The sequence below is a fragment of the Panthera tigris genome, chromosome X, assembly GCF_018350195.1.
Source record: "Panthera tigris isolate Pti1 chromosome X, P.tigris_Pti1_mat1.1, whole genome shotgun sequence".
Lineage (NCBI taxonomy): Eukaryota > Metazoa > Chordata > Mammalia > Carnivora > Felidae > Panthera > Panthera tigris.
In genome coordinates, this window is record NC_056677.1 from 36,159,169 (window position 1) to 36,178,080 (window position 18,912).

The following is an 18,912-nucleotide window of genomic DNA, read 5'->3' on the forward strand; positions in this document are numbered from 1 at the left end:
TCTGGTAGGTCATAAAGACATTACTTTAGAGAAGGGCCTGTGTTAGTGGAATGAACAGATGACCTCTCTGAGAAGTTCAGCCAGAACAAGTTCTGGCCTCAGGAAGTTTGCCATCCACACAGTGGTGAGAACAGCGCCCGCCTTTGTGCCTCTCAGATGGGGAAGACAGGACCGGCGCTACAGCACTTTCTCAATTCCGGGGCCACAGACGTCTAGACTGGCATTGCTTTGCTCTTCTTCTGCTTGATCCACCTCTATCAACGTGGCTTAAGATTGGCATCATCAGCATCTCTGGAGATTTGGCCTCAAAGGGCCAGAGGGGGTGTGGGCTTTTCTAGCTGAGGGAGGGGCTTCGCGTCCCCATTCTTTGTGCTTCATTGGAAAAGAGGTAGAGCGGGCACTTTCACAGTGAGAAGAGCCCGGATTGTGGTCAGTACCATCACAGGAATGCATGACTGGCCTTGGTATCAGTTAGATTTAAATCAATCCTGACACAGCTCTAAACAGCTCTTGGGGTTTCCCTTCTCCATCCATGGTGTCTCTGGTTTGGCGGTTTGGTCACCCTGCCGTGGGGCCTCAATAGAAGCAGTTCACGCAACACCTTATAAGTTGCAAACTCATCCGGTCACTGACAAAGGACAACATCAGAGAGAAAAAAAAAAAAATCATTGTTTAATAAGAGTTGTTGGGAGGGGAGGGTGACACCTTACAAGGAGAATACAAATGCCTCCTCTGTGTGGTCCTTCAAGAGGAGACTTTTAGCTCACAACACAGCCTGCACATCCCGCCAAGGCACAAAGCGATGAGGCCATCTAACCGACAAGAAGCAAACAGGATGGTATTTTCTCAAGGATCGAAGGTTAACAGAACCACTTCACACCCTGACCCTCTAAGGAAGAATCTTCTGCTGACCTCTGGTCAAGAGTTGGAAAACCCCAGCCTGAGTCTCCTGTACTGGAAGAATGTGACCTCATGGAAGGGCGATGAGATGGTTCATGTCTCTAAAGCAACAAGGGACGATGATTCTCCTGTGCCAAGGGATATAGCAAGAGGAAGGAGAAACCACAGACAGCCTCCGGTACGTGGGTGGCCCTCAGGCGCACTGCGCTCTGGGAGCCAGAGGTGGTCCGAGCTGTGCTCTGGCGGAGTATTTTGTTGTCCTGCCTACTGACAGTCACTCCTGGGCCTTCAGTGGTTCAATGAGCATCTGATGAATTACAAAATCTAAAAGATCATCAGCTTGTAAACCTCAACAAATCTGTAATGAAATGAAGGACCCAAAGGCATTTAATTATTGAACACATAAAAGGAAGTATATTTAAAAAAAAAATTGGTCAAACTGTCCTGTTAGTTATCATTTTAAAGGAATTTACAGGGCTGTTATAGATTATTCTTTTGGAATAATTCAGTTTATAGCAAATGCCTAAACTGGTTTCTTCATTGCACAGTATATTTTCTTAAAATGGGTGCTTTAAAACAATTACATACATATTAAAAATCCTCATTTCTCTGCTTAATTAAAATGTTAATACTCTCAGACAACACAGATCTGAAATGGTGAAACCAGCAATTCCCCCTCCCACCTTACAACAAATTAAATTGAGACAAAATTACAAACACATTTCACTACATGATTATTAATAAAAATCAGTTTTTTTTTTTTTTTTTATAAAGTTGCCCGAAATGCAAGGGATGTGCATAGGTTTACAACTTAGTCATAATAGCATTTTATTCTTACTCCCCTGGGTGTGCCCCGTGAACGGAATGTACTTTGCTGTAGATTACAGATTGTTTTGTCCAACACAGACACACCGACAGCATAAACGCTCGCGACTGTCCACATGCATTAAGAGTCAAGACCCAACTTCAAATCTCTAAAAGGTTTACAGGGTGCTTCAAAGAGACAGTATCACATTATCTGGATGTTACATAAAGGACTTAAAAAAAAAAAAGCTATTCTAAAAAAAAAAAAAAAGAAAGGCCTTTAGAAATTTATGACTGTTTTGTAATCACTAAGACTGATTATTTCAAATAAATAAAGGAAAGAAAGATATTCCAATTCATAAAATCAGACTCTAAAAAGAATGTAGTGTTCCACCCCCAGTCAAGGTAACAGAATCATTGTTTATTATTAAAATAGATTATAGAAAGCAGCATCTATTTTGTGCAGTTTTTAGGGGCCTTGGAAATAAAAAGCTATGATTTCCAAAAATATAACATTCCAAAGGATTGAATAATACATACATTTAAAGATACATTTTATTAAAGTTTAGGAGAACTGATTAAAAAAGATACTGTCTCTTTAAATGAGTGTGTAATTGTTTTCTCCTCCTATCTATTCGGACATGACAATAATTATAAATGGAGGTCACACTACAACTAGGTAGTCTTAGGGACCATGACCTGCTGACACACGGCCGATAACAAAGAGGCTTTTCCATGTATGAGGTGGCTCCTGGGTTCGCGGCAGGTCTCTTGGGAGAGGCCTAATAGACCCAGGAGACCGGGACCCACTGCGGGGCTGTGCACACGAGCTCCACGGCTTCCTCCAGATGTCTGATTGTCTCATCAATTTCATTGTTGATAATTGTGAGATCGAAGTAGTGTGCGTATGTTCTCTGTAAGATATCGGACTCCTTCTGCAGACGTTGAAGAGATTCATCCTAAATGGCGGTGGGATGGAGGTCGGGGTAGGGCGTGGGAGGAGGGAAAAAAGCAAAGGCAAGACAGAAGTCAGCTGGACTCTTTCTCTCTCCACGTTCCCGTTACTCCCAGTGTCACAAGCAGGCAAGGCTGGACCTCGATGTGCTGCATCGGGGCACGAGGCCAAGTCCGCTTTGTGACAGAGGAGGCAGTGGGCCCTGCGATGGCAGGGTCACGGAGGAGCGGCCTGTGGCCCGACTGCTCACCATGCAACGGGAGCTCCATGCCAAACCGGGGGATCAGAGAAACCAGACACTCTTCGGCAAACACAACGCCCCACCGGCCCGGCTGCTGCCATCTGCCCCAGCGGGAGCCAGTCTCCTGACTGACCGGCAGTGAGGGCTCCGGAGGTGAGGCCAGAGCCCTGCATCCCCCTGCTTCCCTCTGTCCTCTGCTCGCACTTGTGTGGGGCCCCAGAGCCCAGCTGCATCCGCACCAAGAAGCCACTGCCTCTGGCCAACAAATTAAGTTGCATTTTCCCCTCTTCTCCTTAGAGGTCCAACATGTTCCAGGAATTCAATTACGTATAATGGCCCTCGCTCAATAGCAGTGGATGCCAGAGGCAAAAGCTTTTTGGATGTTGCAAATAATGGATGAAATAAGGCCATTTCCCAGATACAACAGCAACTGGCATCTGATGAATCCCCTCAAACTGCTCTATGCTGGAAATGGCCAGATGTCACTGGTCAGAAGGACTCGCACCTCTCAGGGAAAAAACTCAAGGGAAAGCAGCTACTGAACTCTAGGGGGCTTTGCTGCAGGAAAGGACTTCCCCTCAACTCCTAGAGCTTGCTGCAGATCTCTTAAGGGCCACCAGAAAGTCTGCCTCTGGATCCTCACAGGGCAGACACCGTTAGGTTGAACTTTCAATGGACAAATTCAAATCTGAGGCCAGAGAACTCTGTAAGTCAACTTTGCCCTGCCTCTCCCCCAACACGAGGTAGGTAAGGAAGGTATTGGGCTGAGTCTTACGTATGTGGAGATATAGTTAATACCTGTTTATGTGATTAGTATCTTTCCCCGACTGGAGCGTAAACTTGTCTGTGTGCCCGGTCATTGCTGTGCCCAGCATTTGGCACTGTGCCCCGCACACAGCAAGTGCTTACTTGGAAAGAAAGCACCTGGCTAATATTGCCCATTATGGGGTTTGATGAGTGCAAACCTCTACTAGGTCCTACTATTCTACTAGGAAATGGAGGCTCATGATAACAGAGACCTCCAGAAACACTAAAGGATGCGGGAGCCATGGTGCCCAGAGCTGACTTAGGACCCCTCCTCTTCTCTGAGGCCCATCCATTATTTGTGAGAAACCCTTGCTGATGAGCCCCGGTCTGTGGGTGTGAGTCTCTGGGAAGGGGATCAAATGGGGTGTCACCGGATCCCATCATGGCACCATGGTGTGGGTGGACAGTTACCAGGCAAGCTAGGGACTCCATCTTTTCTCGCAGGATGCTCTGAAAGGAATGTCGGATGTGGTCTGTTGTCGTCTACTGGGATTTCAAAGCAGGGCATGGTATGCTGGGCCGTGCAGTGTTAACTATTACAGTGTAGATAAGACCTCAGTTCCTCACCACCTTCTAAGGTCCTATCAACACGCTTTCCACTTGTACTTAGAGTATTTTCACTGTGGCTATACTTGACAACGAACAATGCAGAAGCCCCATTTTAGGAAACACTCATTCACCCAAAGACGGGAGTGCATCCTGCCAGCCTGGGAAGAGACCATTCCTACCACACCACTCTCTGGGCTAGGGGACTCCACTGAAAAACACCATCCTGGGCCTCAGAGACCAGGGGCAGACTTCAGGATTTACTCAGAAAGCTGGGTTGATGAAAACATTCAAGAAAATGTATGGCTGACGGCATCAATTTTTAAACGTAGCTCTCTTTACAGAAAAAGAAAGCTTCCTCTTAAGGACCTTACAGGCTGAAGCTATATTTGTCCGTTTATTCCTCTACAGCACTTGTCTGCGGGATTGCCTTCCGCATGAGCAGGGTTTAACTCAGTGAAAACAAAATGCCTCTATTCTACCAGCAGAAGCCAGGATTTATGGGAAGGAAAGGTCTATGTTCTACATCTAGGAAAGGAAACAAGGTTGGATTTCATCACCTCCTAGCTGGTACTTACGGGCAATTTTCTGCACCATTTTGGCAGCTATGGAAAATTAGTAAAAGGGCAGGAAAACAGGCAAAAACAAAAAACAAAGCAAAGATGACAATCCAAGAAAAATACATGGCAACCAAAGGATAAGCGCTAAGCACAACGTGGGGTTTCACACAGGCCAGGGTGTTAACGGAGATGGGAAAGGTGGATTTACAAAGGGATACGCCACTTGCAAACAACAGGACCAAAACTAATGACCGGAAGTATGAGTAACATGGAAATGTAAAGATTTAGCCTTCCTCAGAGGCCTGCAACATGAACACTTCCAAGCCTGACTGTAGTGTTCTGGGCTCTGGTGGGTTTAGGCCAGTGGTTAACTGAGCAGAGCCAAGAGCCCTCTGGTGGTTTCTCGACCCAGCAGAAGCAATGGAGGACTCTGCACGAGACTCTTCCTAAGAGTGGCCCGGCAGCAGGTCAGCACGGATGCACTTACCAGACACTCCGTAACTACCCTCTGATCTGCCCAGCCACAGAAGGCCTCTGGGTCAGCTGGGTACTAGATGGTGATGCCAACTCTTGAAGGCACTATCTCTGCGGCAGCTGCTGGCTTGATTTAGCCTGACAGGGGACAGAGCTCATGTCCAGGTTTGGTGGTCTCCAGGGACCTGCATGGGCTCCGCTCCAGAGGCTGCCTGAGGGAACTCGGGCAGCTGGGCCAGGGTCACGGGTTCCTTATAGCGCTCTTCTGGCAAAGCAATCACTGGCCTAGAGCTGGGCCTGTGGCCTGCCACTGTCCTAGCCCAGCGCCCATTAGGGGTGGAGAGGGCCACAGCGGCTCGGCAAGCTTCCACGCCTTCGTTTCCTTGTCTTACTGATGTGGGGCTTTGGTCTTGCACACAACACACACATGGATCCTAACGGCGGGTAAAAACAGAGCGGCCCTTACCTCATTTAAACCTGGAGTGATAGTCGGTGCGGCAATAAAAACAACAAAAGGAGCAAACTCCGCAGTCCTCAGGACCTTCAGTGCCTGTGTACAAAGCAAAAACTGGAACTTAGAAATCATGAGTGCAGCATTTAATGGAGTCCGTCAGAAATCACACAACGGAAAAAACCCTTGATTCAAAGTTTTGGCAAGGGATTATTGAATTTACCAGCTTTATAAGTAACTTCTGTTACTCCTTTTCTTCCAAAGGATGGACCACAGCCATCAGCAAATAAAAGGTGACAAACCGGACATTTTAAAAACTGAATCTCATGAATCAATAGGACTGACTTTTCTTCAGCCACGTCAACACTGATTATGTTGGTTAAGGTTCATTTAAACCTGGCTATTAGCTGTAGCCTTTTTAGTTGATAGGAAATGTGTTTTGGGGTAGGCTTGGATCATTGTGCGGGCTCTGCCACTGAGCTACAGCCCACTTCACCCCATTTTAACCTTCGAACTGCTAACAAGGCTAGTGGGTCCCTGCCACTGTCACTGTGAAGCCGTGTTCACACTTACGGGGCCTTCTGAGTCGCCCTGATGCAAGGCCCCGTGGGGCTCACGGGGGAAGAGAGACCCTGTCTGGGGCTGGAGTCTGGAGACACTAAATGAGCTCTGTGGCTGCGGGTAATTGGAGGCCCGCAGGAAAACGCTGTGTTGGAGGGAGAGGGGCCCCTGAGGCTGATGCAGTTCCCTTCAGAGGCATAAAACACGTTGAACGGTGCAGCCACCAGTTTGCACAGACACACTGCCAAGCTGGCATCCCATGCCCTAGGAGTCGTTTCTGGTAAGGGAGTGCTTGTCAGCTCCTCCCGGTGGGGGGGGGGGGGGAGGGGGGACGTGACCCTGCAATGGGCTATGGATTCCCCTGCATGGGACAAAAACTCCAGCATACGTGGGTACACAATTCACAAGTGTCTGGTGTGTCATTAATTTGCACCGCAGCGAATAGTATCTTGCTGTCCTTCATCTGAGCATTTAACATGCGTGTTCTGCTACCTGCGTATCTGGCTTTCTAAATGGCCTTTCAGTGGTTTGCTTTGCTCTGTTCCTACTCCTCCCTCTTTTGCCTGGTTCACGGTGGTAGCAACGAGACCGGTCACTCTGCCCCTGTACTAAAAGCCTGCTACTAGAATGATCGATCCTTCTGGCAAGGCAAATCCCATCATATTGCTCCTCTACTCCAAACCCTTCCACAGCTCCATCTCGGCCTTGGGATAAAATGTATACTCCTTAGCATGAATGCTGAATCCCTCTGTCCTGAGCTGGCCCGTGCTTATCTCAGTCTCTCTCTACACCTCTCTGCTGCTTCCCCCTCTTCCAACTGGCCTTGCTGAACCACTTCCAGTTCCAGAAAGGGCCACACTCTCTCTGCCTTCCCAGCTTTGTCTTACTACTCCCTCTGCCTGGATGCTCCGTCCCCATTCTCCCTTTAGCATGGCTGAATGATCCGTGAGCACCTGGCTCTGGTGTTCTTTAGTCTGCAAAGTCCTCTGTGGGCAGTGAGCCAGGCCCCCTCGCCCCCGACCATGGGACCCAGGATGCTGCACACCAAGTACCCAGATACCAGAGGGTGAGCTTACGGGCAGGGGTGATGTCTTGTTCAGTCATCTCCCTTGTGCCCTGTATGGCAGCCGGCATAAACTGTGTTTATGGTAAAATGAAAATGGAAAAGCAGCACACAGGATTGGCAGAAAATGTTTGACCAGTGGGCACTGTGCTTGGTGGCTGAAGGGAACCTCTTGGCCTCTGACTATACGGAGCCGTGAGAGACCAACAGGGATGATAAAGGTTTAGTGCAAGGTTCACTTTCACTGGGATTGGGTTTCTGAATCCCAGCCACACAGGATCTCCTTATGGATTAAGGGGGCCCAGCACATTGTTTCAGCCGTCATATCAAAGTGCTTCAGTTGTGGACATCACATTCCCCTCAGGAGAAAGCTCTTTGGGCCTGGCTATGCTCCCTTTTGACAGAGGTAATTGGCAATTTCTTTGCCAACCCTTTTGTGATTGAGAGTTCTGTTAAGGAATAAATATCACGGAAAAGTCCATATATAGCTCAATTGAGCTAAACAGGGATCTTCCTTTGGAAATCTCCTGTGAATATAATTTTGGGCCTCTTTTTCTGTCCTTCCTGTGCTCATAAATCAGGAGGGTCAGTTGAGACAGAAGGTTTCCTCGTCCACCCACAGCCAGCCTCTAGGCAACTGAGATGGGGAGATATCCCAGTTCACGGTTCCTACCCTTGCTTCCATCCCTGAAGTGACTCCACGCACAGAGGGAGCCTAGATGCCGAATGGAACCCACTGGTGAAGTTGAGAATGACACCTCAGGCGTGAAACGGCCTTTTTTCTGCTCAGTAACCCCAGCCTGAAGGCCACCCAATTCTCTGAAATTTTAAGTGCTAGCCTGTGATTGTTTTTGCAACGCCAGAAAACACACTCCTGTGCAACCATAAGCTCCCCGCAGATTACCCTTCTCTGCGCAGCATGCACACCCTTTGCCTTTATCCATCTGGACACGAAGATCATTCCGCACTTACTGTGTGTTGCCCAGTGCTCTCGTGTTCACGAATCAGGTTATATTCCCTTAGCAGCTAATTCCAAGGAAAGAACTGGCATCCTTCTAGCAGATAAGGATGATGTGATCCACGACATTCCCCTTTTTGTCCTGCTCACCAGGACGTTCAGAGCCAAACTGCACGCTGATCAGAGCAAATACAGTGGCCTTTTCATGGCTTTGATTTTCGATTTTGATACTAGGTTACTTTCTTTTCTTTTTCTATGTCATTATGTTTTCAAAAATGAAAAGACCCCCTCAAATCCTGAGATTTTCTTGTCCAGTAGCCCTCATGTCTTCACCATAGTCACCACACATTTCCTCAGGTGTCCCCAACTGCTCGACTTACAGGGCTTAAGTGCATGCCTTTTTTGGTGTGTGCGTGTAGTCTCTGCTTGCCTGGGGTTTAGGGTCACTTCAGGGACAGTAATTGGAATGGCTTCACAAAGATTCCCTCCCCTCAGGCTGTTAACAGGGGACTTCAAGAGGTCTCTTAAACCCTCTTCTTTTCTGACTGAAGACGAGACACAAGTTTGTCAGTATTTACAGGCAAATATTTCTTTCTGAATCCCGGAGAGGCGGGGGAGTCTAGAAAGGTCACTGAAAATATGCTGGATTTAAACAGCCAAAGCAACATTAGGTTTAACATTTAAAGTTAAGTCTTTAGTTCTCTTCTGTGGAGACATGAATTGATTTTATGGCTCATATATGGCCAACAGTTGATCCCAGGTTACCACCCATAAGGACTGAAACCGTATTTGATCAAGTCCCTAAGACGTAGATAGCTTTAAGACGTATCTGCTTTGCAAACTTAGAAAGTGTATAGGGGCAAGTGTCTGAGTCATTCTACACAAAAATATAAGGGTTTAAGGAAAAGCACTATGACCCCAGACATAATCTTTCACAAAATGGCCCCTAGTTCAGAACCTGGCTCTTGTTTCGAAGTACAGATTCCTAACAAGACCACGGCTACCCCTTGTTGACAACCTTTCCCTCTACGGGCAAAAGCCAAACCACAAGTATTCTGCTACCGTTAACTTGTTAAGGCAGCAAATGCATAAACCGGAGTAAAATTAAAATCTAAAATCTAAAACCATCTCAGTAGGTTTTGATGACACACTGGTGCTATCACAGTTGTAGCTTTAGGGACATAGGTTATTTTCTGGGCCATAGCTTCATTTAAAAACATTTTTAAAAAAATGTTTATTTTGGAGAGAATGTGTGTATGAGTAGGGGAGGGGCAGAGAGAGAGGGAAACACAGAATCTGGAACAGGCTCCAGGCTCCGAGCTGTCAGCACAGGGCCTGATGTGGTGCTCAAACTCCTGAACCGTGAGGTCATGACCTGAGCCGAAGTTGGACGCTTAACCGACCGAGGCACCCAGGTGCCCCTCCATAGCTTCATGTCCGTGAGAAAGAAGTTCTACGGTTTTTCCTCAGGTTTGACTGCCTTATTGATTTTTCTAAACATTAAAAAAAAAAAAGATTTAAATCCTAGGACTACATATAAGATAGACCAGCTTCAGGATTCCCAGGGTCACCTCTTCCAGGATGGAACAGTGGAAGGAGGCGGGGGCTGGCTGTAAGAAAACCGAAGCCCCAACCAACACTGTCCAAAGCTGAAACCTCACTCTCACTCGAGCTACACCTTGGTTCTTCATCAGCAAAGGAGGACACGGATACCTGTCTCGGGGTTCCAAGGATTAAGGAAAGAGTACTCGTGCTTGCAAAATACACAGCACTGTAGGAACACACCTTTTCTTCTCATTTTAAAAGAAGCAGGTTGCTAGTTTGCTTCTAGGGTAATCTTAACTGTGGCCCTCTAGGTTTGAAGCTGGACTACAACGTCTTCACATATTAGACATGTGTTCAATTGGGCCTAAGCTGTCTAAAATAATTTAAGAGAGGGGCGTCTGGGTGGTTGAGCTGGTTAAGTGTCCAACTTTGGCTCAGGTCATGATCTTGAGGTTCATGTCTGGCTCCGTGCTGACAGCTCAGAGCCTGGAGCCTGCTTTGGATTCTGTGTCTCCCTCTCTCTACCTCCCGTGTTCATGCAACTCTCAAAAATAAAGAAACCTTAAAAAAATTTTGAAAAAATAAATAAGCTAAGAGAGCACGAAATAATAGACCCAAATGCAATAAGCCGAACACCAGTGTTAGGTGGTCTATGGTCCACAAGTCAGCAGTGGCAGGTGTGAGCCACATGGCATTTCTGCTGTTGGGGAGTTTTTGATGTAGACCGAGGCACTCATTTCATCCTCACCAGCTTCTTATTTGTATTCTTAGTTCCCAAGATGATGCTTGGAAGACAAGAAGTGCTTCATACAAACTGGAAGCATCCAGCTGTCCGTGAGATCTAATAGTGGGGGATCACACAGGCTGGGCGGGAAAGGGTGAGGAGAAAGGCATTCTAAGGTCAGAGCCTTCTGGAGCCGGTTGTCCTGAAGGCAGGGTGCCAGCGTTGCCCATCCCGGGGAGAGAGTGGGCCAAAGGCAGGGAAGCCCAAGGGAGGAGCCCTGGGGGTGCGGAGCCCGTGGGCCTCTGCGGCTGTGCCACTGAGTGCAAAGTCCGCGTGGGAGCAGGACTGGGCTCCAGTCCAGGTCAGCCCCGGGTGGTCCGGGGTAGGTGAGCCAGGACCAGCATGGTTGACCAGACCAACCGAGAGGAGCGGGGCCTAGCTGGTCGATACCCGTTCCCAGCCTCGGGGCTGGGTGGCCCTGAGAGACCCCTGTTCTGAGGTGGGGACACAGGAATGCATGAGCTCATCCAGCAGTCAGGGGAGCAGGGAGAGAGCGCCCTGCCTGGGGCGTGGGGCGCTCTGGTGCCCATGCCGCTTGTACAAACGGCTGCTGCGGATGTCCTGATGAGGCCGTGAGGGCTCCCACTCAGCATGTGACCTGGCAAGGGCACAGGGAGAGTTGGGCGCCAGGGGCAGAGTGGCATGGCAGCCGCTGAGGCAGAAAGCCCTCAAAAGTGGACTTAGGTCAGGGAGAGGGGTCTGAAGAGCCCTGCAGTCAGCATGCTGCTAGAGACCTTACTACCAGCAGAAAATGACGTTCAGGCGAAGACCAGTGTGGGACCCAAGGACGGGATGCCGAAGACCACGACCAGGATGGAGACTGCCTCTAGCCACCCCCCACCAGAAGACTTTGCCAAGCCCTGGTAAGGAGGGCTTTGTAGGTAAGGAGAGATCAAGCTGTGTTCCACATGACATGTTTAGTTCTCTACAGGTCCGAGCTCACTGTCAAGTGTACCGTACAGTGTTCACCGTGCTGCTTTCCTCCCCAGCCCCTTAAGCAGATTCTGAGTTCAAGAACTCCATCAGCTTCTGTGAAATGGAAACGGGTGTAGCCACTGGCCACGATGTTATGGTCTTGGGTCACATAGACGCTGCTGCCAGCTGCTGTCCTCCCTTTGGGCATAGCTAGGGGACCAAGTCTCATATGGTGGCCCTTGAACAGGGGCCGTCCCTGCCTGGGATAGCCAGGTAAGCCTGGTGAAGTGGAGCCTGCCTGAGGGGAGCTGGTCTACCATGTTGGCAGGTGGTATATGGATTGCTAAATATAAGCAATAGGGATTTGGCACACAGATCAGCCTTAGAAACGGAAGGCCCAGGACTCACACGGGGACCCACAGGCCTCTCCTGGAACTTGCCCCAATGTCTCCAACACCCTTCCTACTGGACTTGAAGTCCTGCTTCTGCTTGCTTTGTCCTCAGAGATGAAAAAATAGCTTGTCAGCGTGTGTGTGTGTGTGTGTGTGTGTGTGTGTGTGTGTGTGAGAGAGAGAGAGAGAGAGAGAGAGAGGGAGAAGCTTAGGGCTTCTCTACAGATTATCCAGTCATTCCTGTGTCTGGCTCCAAGTCCCTCCAAGCTCTCCATATCCCTCCTAGTTCTAGCCCGGGGTTGGGCATCATCTTCAGTAAAGAGATGGTGGAGGCTGAGAGCCACCATGGGTCTCCCTCCCTGCCCCATCTGGCACTCCCTGGGCTCACTCCTGCTTGCTTTTCTAAAGCCAGCGCTGTGTTTCAGACCCCGACCCAGGCCCCAGGATCAGAGTTCATTGATGGTGATGAACAGAAGACGCCGGGAGAGGCTCTGACAGTCCCGTGTGAGCTGTACCGAGAGAGAAAAGGGGGCTGTTGTGATCACAAAGTGCCCAAGTCTCATCCTGAGGTCAGATTATTGTAGGATTTCTGGCAGCACAGACCCAATCGGGTACTTTCATTGAGCTTCTGAGTATAATGAATCTCGTAAGAGTATACTGTTGCTTCTTAAATACACGGTGTGTGCACCGAGCTCAATGATCAGTTTGCATTCTAGACTGTCAACCCATGATGCCTGCATTACTGATACTTTCCTGTAGTTATTATGTGACCCACGCTGTTCTGATGGCGCTTTTGATTTCAGAACCTGAGCTTAGCATGCAGGCAGGTGGATGGGGGCAGCGTGTGGCTGTGTGTTACCTGAGGCTCCACGTCCAGTATTGCAATCAGGCCCTGCTCATGGATCTTCCGGATGGTCTCCAGTTTTGTCCCATACATCGCATCCTCATGGCTGCCATACTCCAAGTACTCGTTATTAGAGATGTCTTGCATCATTTGGTCATGAGATACAAAGTAATAATTCTTTCCATTTTCTTCATCTTTCTTTGGAGGTCTGGTTGTATCTGCAAAGAAAGTCACATATCAAGAGAGGCTCAAAAGGCTGAGCTCATGATCTGATGTTCCCAATGGACCTACCCAAGCCCAAAATCTTGAGAGCTGTGGATTTTTCCAGGATAGGTCTCATGCTACGTTCCCACCCCCAGTAGCTTTGTAGAACTAAATTCTCAGCACCATGTTTATCTGTGTGACATCGGGCCACAAAAACTGGTTAGTTGTTTGGTCTGGTGAATCCTTCAGTGTTTAGATGAGATTTATTTTATCCCTTCATGGGTCTCTACAGGACAAAGACACTGACCCAAGATTAACATAACTTACTGTATGCCTTAATGCAGTTACTTCTTAAACAGAAGGAAAAAAGAAGAGTTAAAAAAAAAAATGGAAAACCACATATGGTTATTTAAATTTAAATAAATTAAAATTAAAATGTCAGTTCCTCAGTCTCGCTAGCCACATTTCAGGGGTTCAGTAGCCACATGTGGCTCATGGTTACTATAATGGACACTACAGATATTGAAAATTGTCACTATCAGAGAAAAGTTCCATTGGATAGTGCTGGTCTATGGCAGCTTGCAAAAGAGAATGTTAGAATACAGCAAAAGGTGTACTACATTGAGAATCCAATGACCTTGGCCAGATGTGGCCATAATAGTTAGTAAAGACCTACACCATGAGTTGGCAAACTATGGCCTATGAGTCAAATATGGCCTGCTTTCATAAATAAAGTTTTATTGGAAAACATCCATGCCCATTTGTTTACATATTGTCTATGGCTACTTTCATGTGATAATGGCAGAGATGAGTAGTTGTGACAGAGACCATGTGGCCATCCATGCCTCAAATATTTACTATCTAGTCCTTTATAGAAAAGGTTTGCTGACCCGTGGCCCAAGAGAACATGTACTAAAATATTGGCCGGTAAGTCCTAGTTCTGTGGGAGACTGACAGGACCAGTGTTCTGCAAAACACAATTTAGAAAATGTCTTTCTAGACACACCAGGAACACTGGTTTAAATCTTCCTTCTTCCCACTTTTTTCCTTTCTTCTCTCCTTCTCTTTTTTTCTTTCCTTCCTCTCTCCCTCTCCCCTTCCCCTTCCCTTTCTTTCAGTTTCCATCATTGGACAAGGACAAACTTTATGCTCCCCTTTGCTGTGTGCATGGGTCCAAACCCATGGGGAACTGCCCCTCTCTCCTACCCCAACTGGATGGACTATTAGAACTTCCAAGTGCTCACGGATGTTCAAATGTAGATGTTTTAAAGAACTCTTTCTCCAGGCACATAAAAGCTGGAGAGATGGCATCATGTGTTGATGCTGTACGATGCTTAGTCATCTCGGTAGGCAAACATATGCTATATACGCATCTGGGGTCAAATATTTGAGAGAGGGACCTCATGACTCACATGACTGAGGTTGGCAATGTATGCTTCAAAACCAAGCTAGTTAACTGGCCGTTTAATAACATGGACGTTCAATTGTTATGTGACCAAGAAGAAACTAAATGTTAGTTAAGCTTGCTATACTTCTGATCCAGACATGAGAATTAAACGAATACTTCAAAGCGTTTTACTAGAAAATCCCAGAGGTACCAAGTGAAATGTTGTTTGATGAATTTCCTTTTTTGTGTAAATCAGACAGGGTTCTGGAAGGAGAGTATGGTCTTATGAAGCTCCATAGCTCTCTGGGGCACAGAGAAAACCGTAAGTGGTGTTGACCTGGCTTCAGGAAGGCAACAGAAGACCCTACTGGGAAGAGCCAATCTTCCCATTTTCTCTTTTTGGTCTTATAACTCATTCCCCTTTAGTCCTTCCCACCTCGAACAAAACTGTATCTTCCAGAAAGCTTCTGGGATTCAAACTATAAACTCTGGTACAACAGTACTGAAAACAGTGATAGCAGTAACATGACTGCTCTTTATCCAGTATTTGCTAGTGCTTCCTAATCTCAAATATTCTTTACATTCCTGGAATTACTTCATCTTACAGTTGAGGACACAGGGCAAGAAGCTAAGGATGAGATAGAGAAAATAAAGGGAATAAAAATATTACAGATTTAAAATTCTTTATAAGAACCACCCGATGGTACACTGGCTTTTCAAAGTGATGAAAGTCAATAACTTAGGTACGTTTCAGGAGAATAGCGTTCTATCAAAGAACACTGTGCTATCAGATCTATTTTTCCGAAGAAGAATTCATCTGAGTCATGTCCCAGCCATACTGCTGGGAAAATCAGGTCACAAATAGAGTGGATGAGCCCAATTTTGTTAAAAAACAACAATGACAAGCAAATCACACGCTGCCTACATTTGCCCTGAGAGAAGCTTGTGGGAGTCTACAATAGAATGTTTACGGTGCCACTAATGGGCAAATGTGGTCAGGATTACTGTTAATTCATTTTCTTCTTTGTTCTGCTTTGGATCTTCCAGATTTCCCCTAACGAGTAGTTACAACTTATATAATAGAAAAAAAATACGTTAACTACAACATTTAAAAAGTACTAGGACTAGTATACTTAAAAGAGAGTGAGACATAGCTTACGTGGAATAGGGTATGCAAACCGGTCTGGGTGCTTTGTGATGAGAGTGTTTTTTATGTGTCTTCTCCCAACACCGTGCGCACCTATGTCATTTTAAAAGAAAGAAAGTGAAATTGACAATTGTTAGTAACATCTGCAAAATGTGTTCAAGATGACATTAACAAAGTTACTTATACAGTCAAACTTACCTAATAAGACTAGTGTTTTCCTTTTGAATGCCGGCAGTTTTACTACTTCTTCATATGTAACGAGATCTAATTGATCGAACACTACAATATAAAGATTTAGAAGAAAGGTAAATCTACAGGAGTATTTCACGTACATCAATTATGATTTTACTGGCAGAACTAAAGTTATAGTAAAACTGTGTCTTAAAAAAATAGAAGTCCAACTTATGGTCTAAGCTTTCGTGTAATTTTAGTCCTATAACCTTTTGGGAGAAAATTTCATTTTTAAGCCCATGAAAATGCACTTTAGAACCAGGGGCATCCAAAGATACACTGAGCACATGCATAAAAGTCCAATTATAAGAGATACTGCATATCTTGTCATGCAGTATCCAACAACTCATACAAATTCATTCAAAACCACATGCTGTTCATATTTTTGCAATTCTAAGAAATTAGCATTACTAAAAAGAAAATGTCTGCAGACATTGACCAACATGAATATAGCATGAATGCAACTAAAGTTAACCAAGAAGGAGGCCACTAGATTATTTCTAGGGATGGATGAGAGATGCATGGACAGCTGGTCTTTTAACTTCATGGTTCTTTCTTTCAGCAGAGGTGCTGAAGGTAGCATGCTAGATTCTTTCAAAGTCAAGTTCTGAAACTATGATTTCACAAGCTTTTGAAATGAGCATCTCACAAGTTTTACTGTAACCCAGCTCTCCATTTGATGGAGAGTCTTGGGTATGTAAGTAGGGAAACATGCTTCCCTGGGTCCCAAACTTTGTCAGCCCACGTGTGGTCAGTCAGGATGGACGAGATGCAAAGAAGCGTGAAGCAGAGTCTGAGCTGGGAAACCTTTGCAAAAGGGGAGTTCTCGAATCATTACAGACTGAGAATAAATACTTAAAAAAACTATTTTTTGGAAACCTGCCTCTTAACAGAACTGTTACCAAAACTTTCCCAAGAGGACGACTATTCCTGTTGAAGTTCAAGGTAGTCTGGTTCTCACACACATTTGAAAATTCTCACATGAAGGCTAAAATCATGAGTCTGTGTTTCCTATAATGGATTTCTGTATGGTGATATCGCAGTGTTGTCAGGCACACACTGAAATTTCTTTTTAAAATAATATTGAATAAGCTCTAGGTTTCAGAGGGTTTGAAATAAAATCAATAAAATTGATGCCTTGATTTAATAAAGGGATCTGGGATGCTTCAATCACTAAGAGAAGCTTCTGCTCCCTGAAACAATATGGCCAAATGCTTTTGGCTCTCAGCTCAGTCCTTAACATCTGTGATCTTCCCAGTAGCAAAGAACCTTAAAATGCAAAATAGGATACTCTGGAATGCAACAGATCAGAAACAAACAAAGGAACAAAAGTATCATTCCCAAACTACTAAAAAAGAAAGAAAGAAAGAAAGAAAGAAAGAAAGAAAAGAAATACAATGTGTTAAAATAAGGGTTAGTGCATGTTAATGGGTATCTGTGCATTTGTTTGCTTTTGATAGCTTGATTCCATAAAGGTTGACTCAAAAGTCTTTAATTCAGCTAAACACCAAGAAGTGCTTTCTGTGTCTAGAATGGCAGACTCCCCAAATGAAAACAAACACGAGGTTCTGTGCGTGCTGGAGCTGGCTAGTCATGCTTCAGTGGTGACGGAGTGTCAGAGTTGCAAAAATAAAAGCAGGAGTGCTTACGGCATTGCTTTTTATACCCACTGCCCTCGGAGTGATGTTTCCATCAAGAAAAAGGATGCTTATGAAAGAGGTACATCAACAAGCGGATATATATTTTAATACCGAAAAATAATCAAGCATCTCATGAAAGGGCAAGATGATGATGGCACAGGCTTTCTAAATGGTATCAGCATCCCTTTCCTTCCACAGAGCCCTAACTGCAATCCTACCCACTTAAGACTGGTCAATTTTTAAGCAACACGTAAGAATGAGTTAGATATGAACAATTGACAGCACAAACAAATGAACAGGTATGTTACACGTCAATATCTTAACCATACGTGAGTATCATGAAAAGGTTACTCTGGTCGAAATGAAATCACCACATGGTCATAGGATTGAGAAACAATAAAAGAGAATATTTAAAAATAAGACATACAAAGAATATAAGGAGAACACTTAAAGACTGAACTTTTAAAAAGTTTTATGTTGTTTGCAGATTAAAAAAAAAGGGACTTAATGAAAGGAAACCGTCAAAACCAAAGAGGCATAGTCACTCAACAGGTTACTTACATGCACAGAGGCCATTGGGAGTAAGACAGCATGAAAAATGTACAGGGGTCATTGAAATATGGCTTTTAATATATTAGTAAAATAAAAGTATAATATGCACAAAAGAAACTTTACCATGCAATATTCTAAACACGAGGCAAATAAATCACATTAAGAAACAAACTCATTTTAATAAAAATTCAACAATATCCTTATATAAAAGCCAGTGGGTTTTATATATGCATGGAAATCTTGTGTGAATAGGTACATGTTCTTTGGGGAGTGTACATGTGGAAGCCTTTTGCTCTTCATTTTGTACCTCCCTGTACTGGTTTTGCAATTTCTCATCACAGGTGCCTATTATTTTTATTAAAAAAAACCTCAACAGGGCAGTGAGATGATGGGCCACTTTTTGTTGTCTTAAGAGTTCTCTGTATCCAAGAGAAAATGTCATAGTTTTAAAAACTGTTCAACTACTAATTTGTGGTCTGAGGCAAAATTTAAACACACCTATGAATGGTATTGTAGGAACCCTCTGGGTTCATGTGTACATATGTAAATAGCGTATCTGAGGATATTGAAATACCATTGCTTAGGGCTCTAATAGTTAAAAAACAACAACAACAACAGCAACAAATTAATAAGGACTTTTTTCCCCTCACGTTTACATTAGTAACTTGATCTTTAAACTGATTTTGGAAGTCCTAGGGCTGAGGAATCTCAGTGCCTCAAGAGTATACTTCTAGCAGCCTGACAATGCTTTTTGCATCAAATTTATGTGGCTAAAAATCTTTTATGCATTGCAGAAAATGTTATTTGCTGTAAATACTACACACACTATAATCAAATCTATTCCCAAGGCTTCAGAAATACTGTCTGGCATAGTTTGCTCCTATTATCCTGATTTCCTGGTAAGCTACTCAATATTCATGCCTCTTTTATGTGTTTAGGTAAGTATTTCCA

The 18,912-nt window shown here is 45.2% G+C and overlaps 1 protein-coding gene across 8 annotated transcripts in view; it reads right to left on the reverse strand.

Moving 5' to 3' along the window:
• Window positions 1-650: 650 nt before the first annotated feature.
• Window positions 651-18,912, reverse strand: part of CASK (calcium/calmodulin dependent serine protein kinase) — a 354,627-nt gene continuing 336,365 nt past the window's right edge. For all 8 annotated transcript variants that reach the window (XM_007084353.2, XM_007084352.2, XM_042973928.1 and 5 more), the window contains 5 exons: window positions 15,737-15,817; window positions 15,551-15,631; window positions 12,816-13,018; window positions 5,754-5,837; window positions 651-2,663 (listed from right to left, as the gene is read on the reverse strand). In XM_007084353.2, the coding sequence (XP_007084415.2) occupies window positions 2,487-2,663; window positions 5,754-5,837; window positions 12,816-13,018; window positions 15,551-15,631; window positions 15,737-15,817 (626 nt within the window). In that variant the 3' untranslated portion in view covers window positions 651-2,486. The remainder of the gene's footprint in view (window positions 2,664-5,753; window positions 5,838-12,815; window positions 13,019-15,550; window positions 15,632-15,736; window positions 15,818-18,912) is intronic.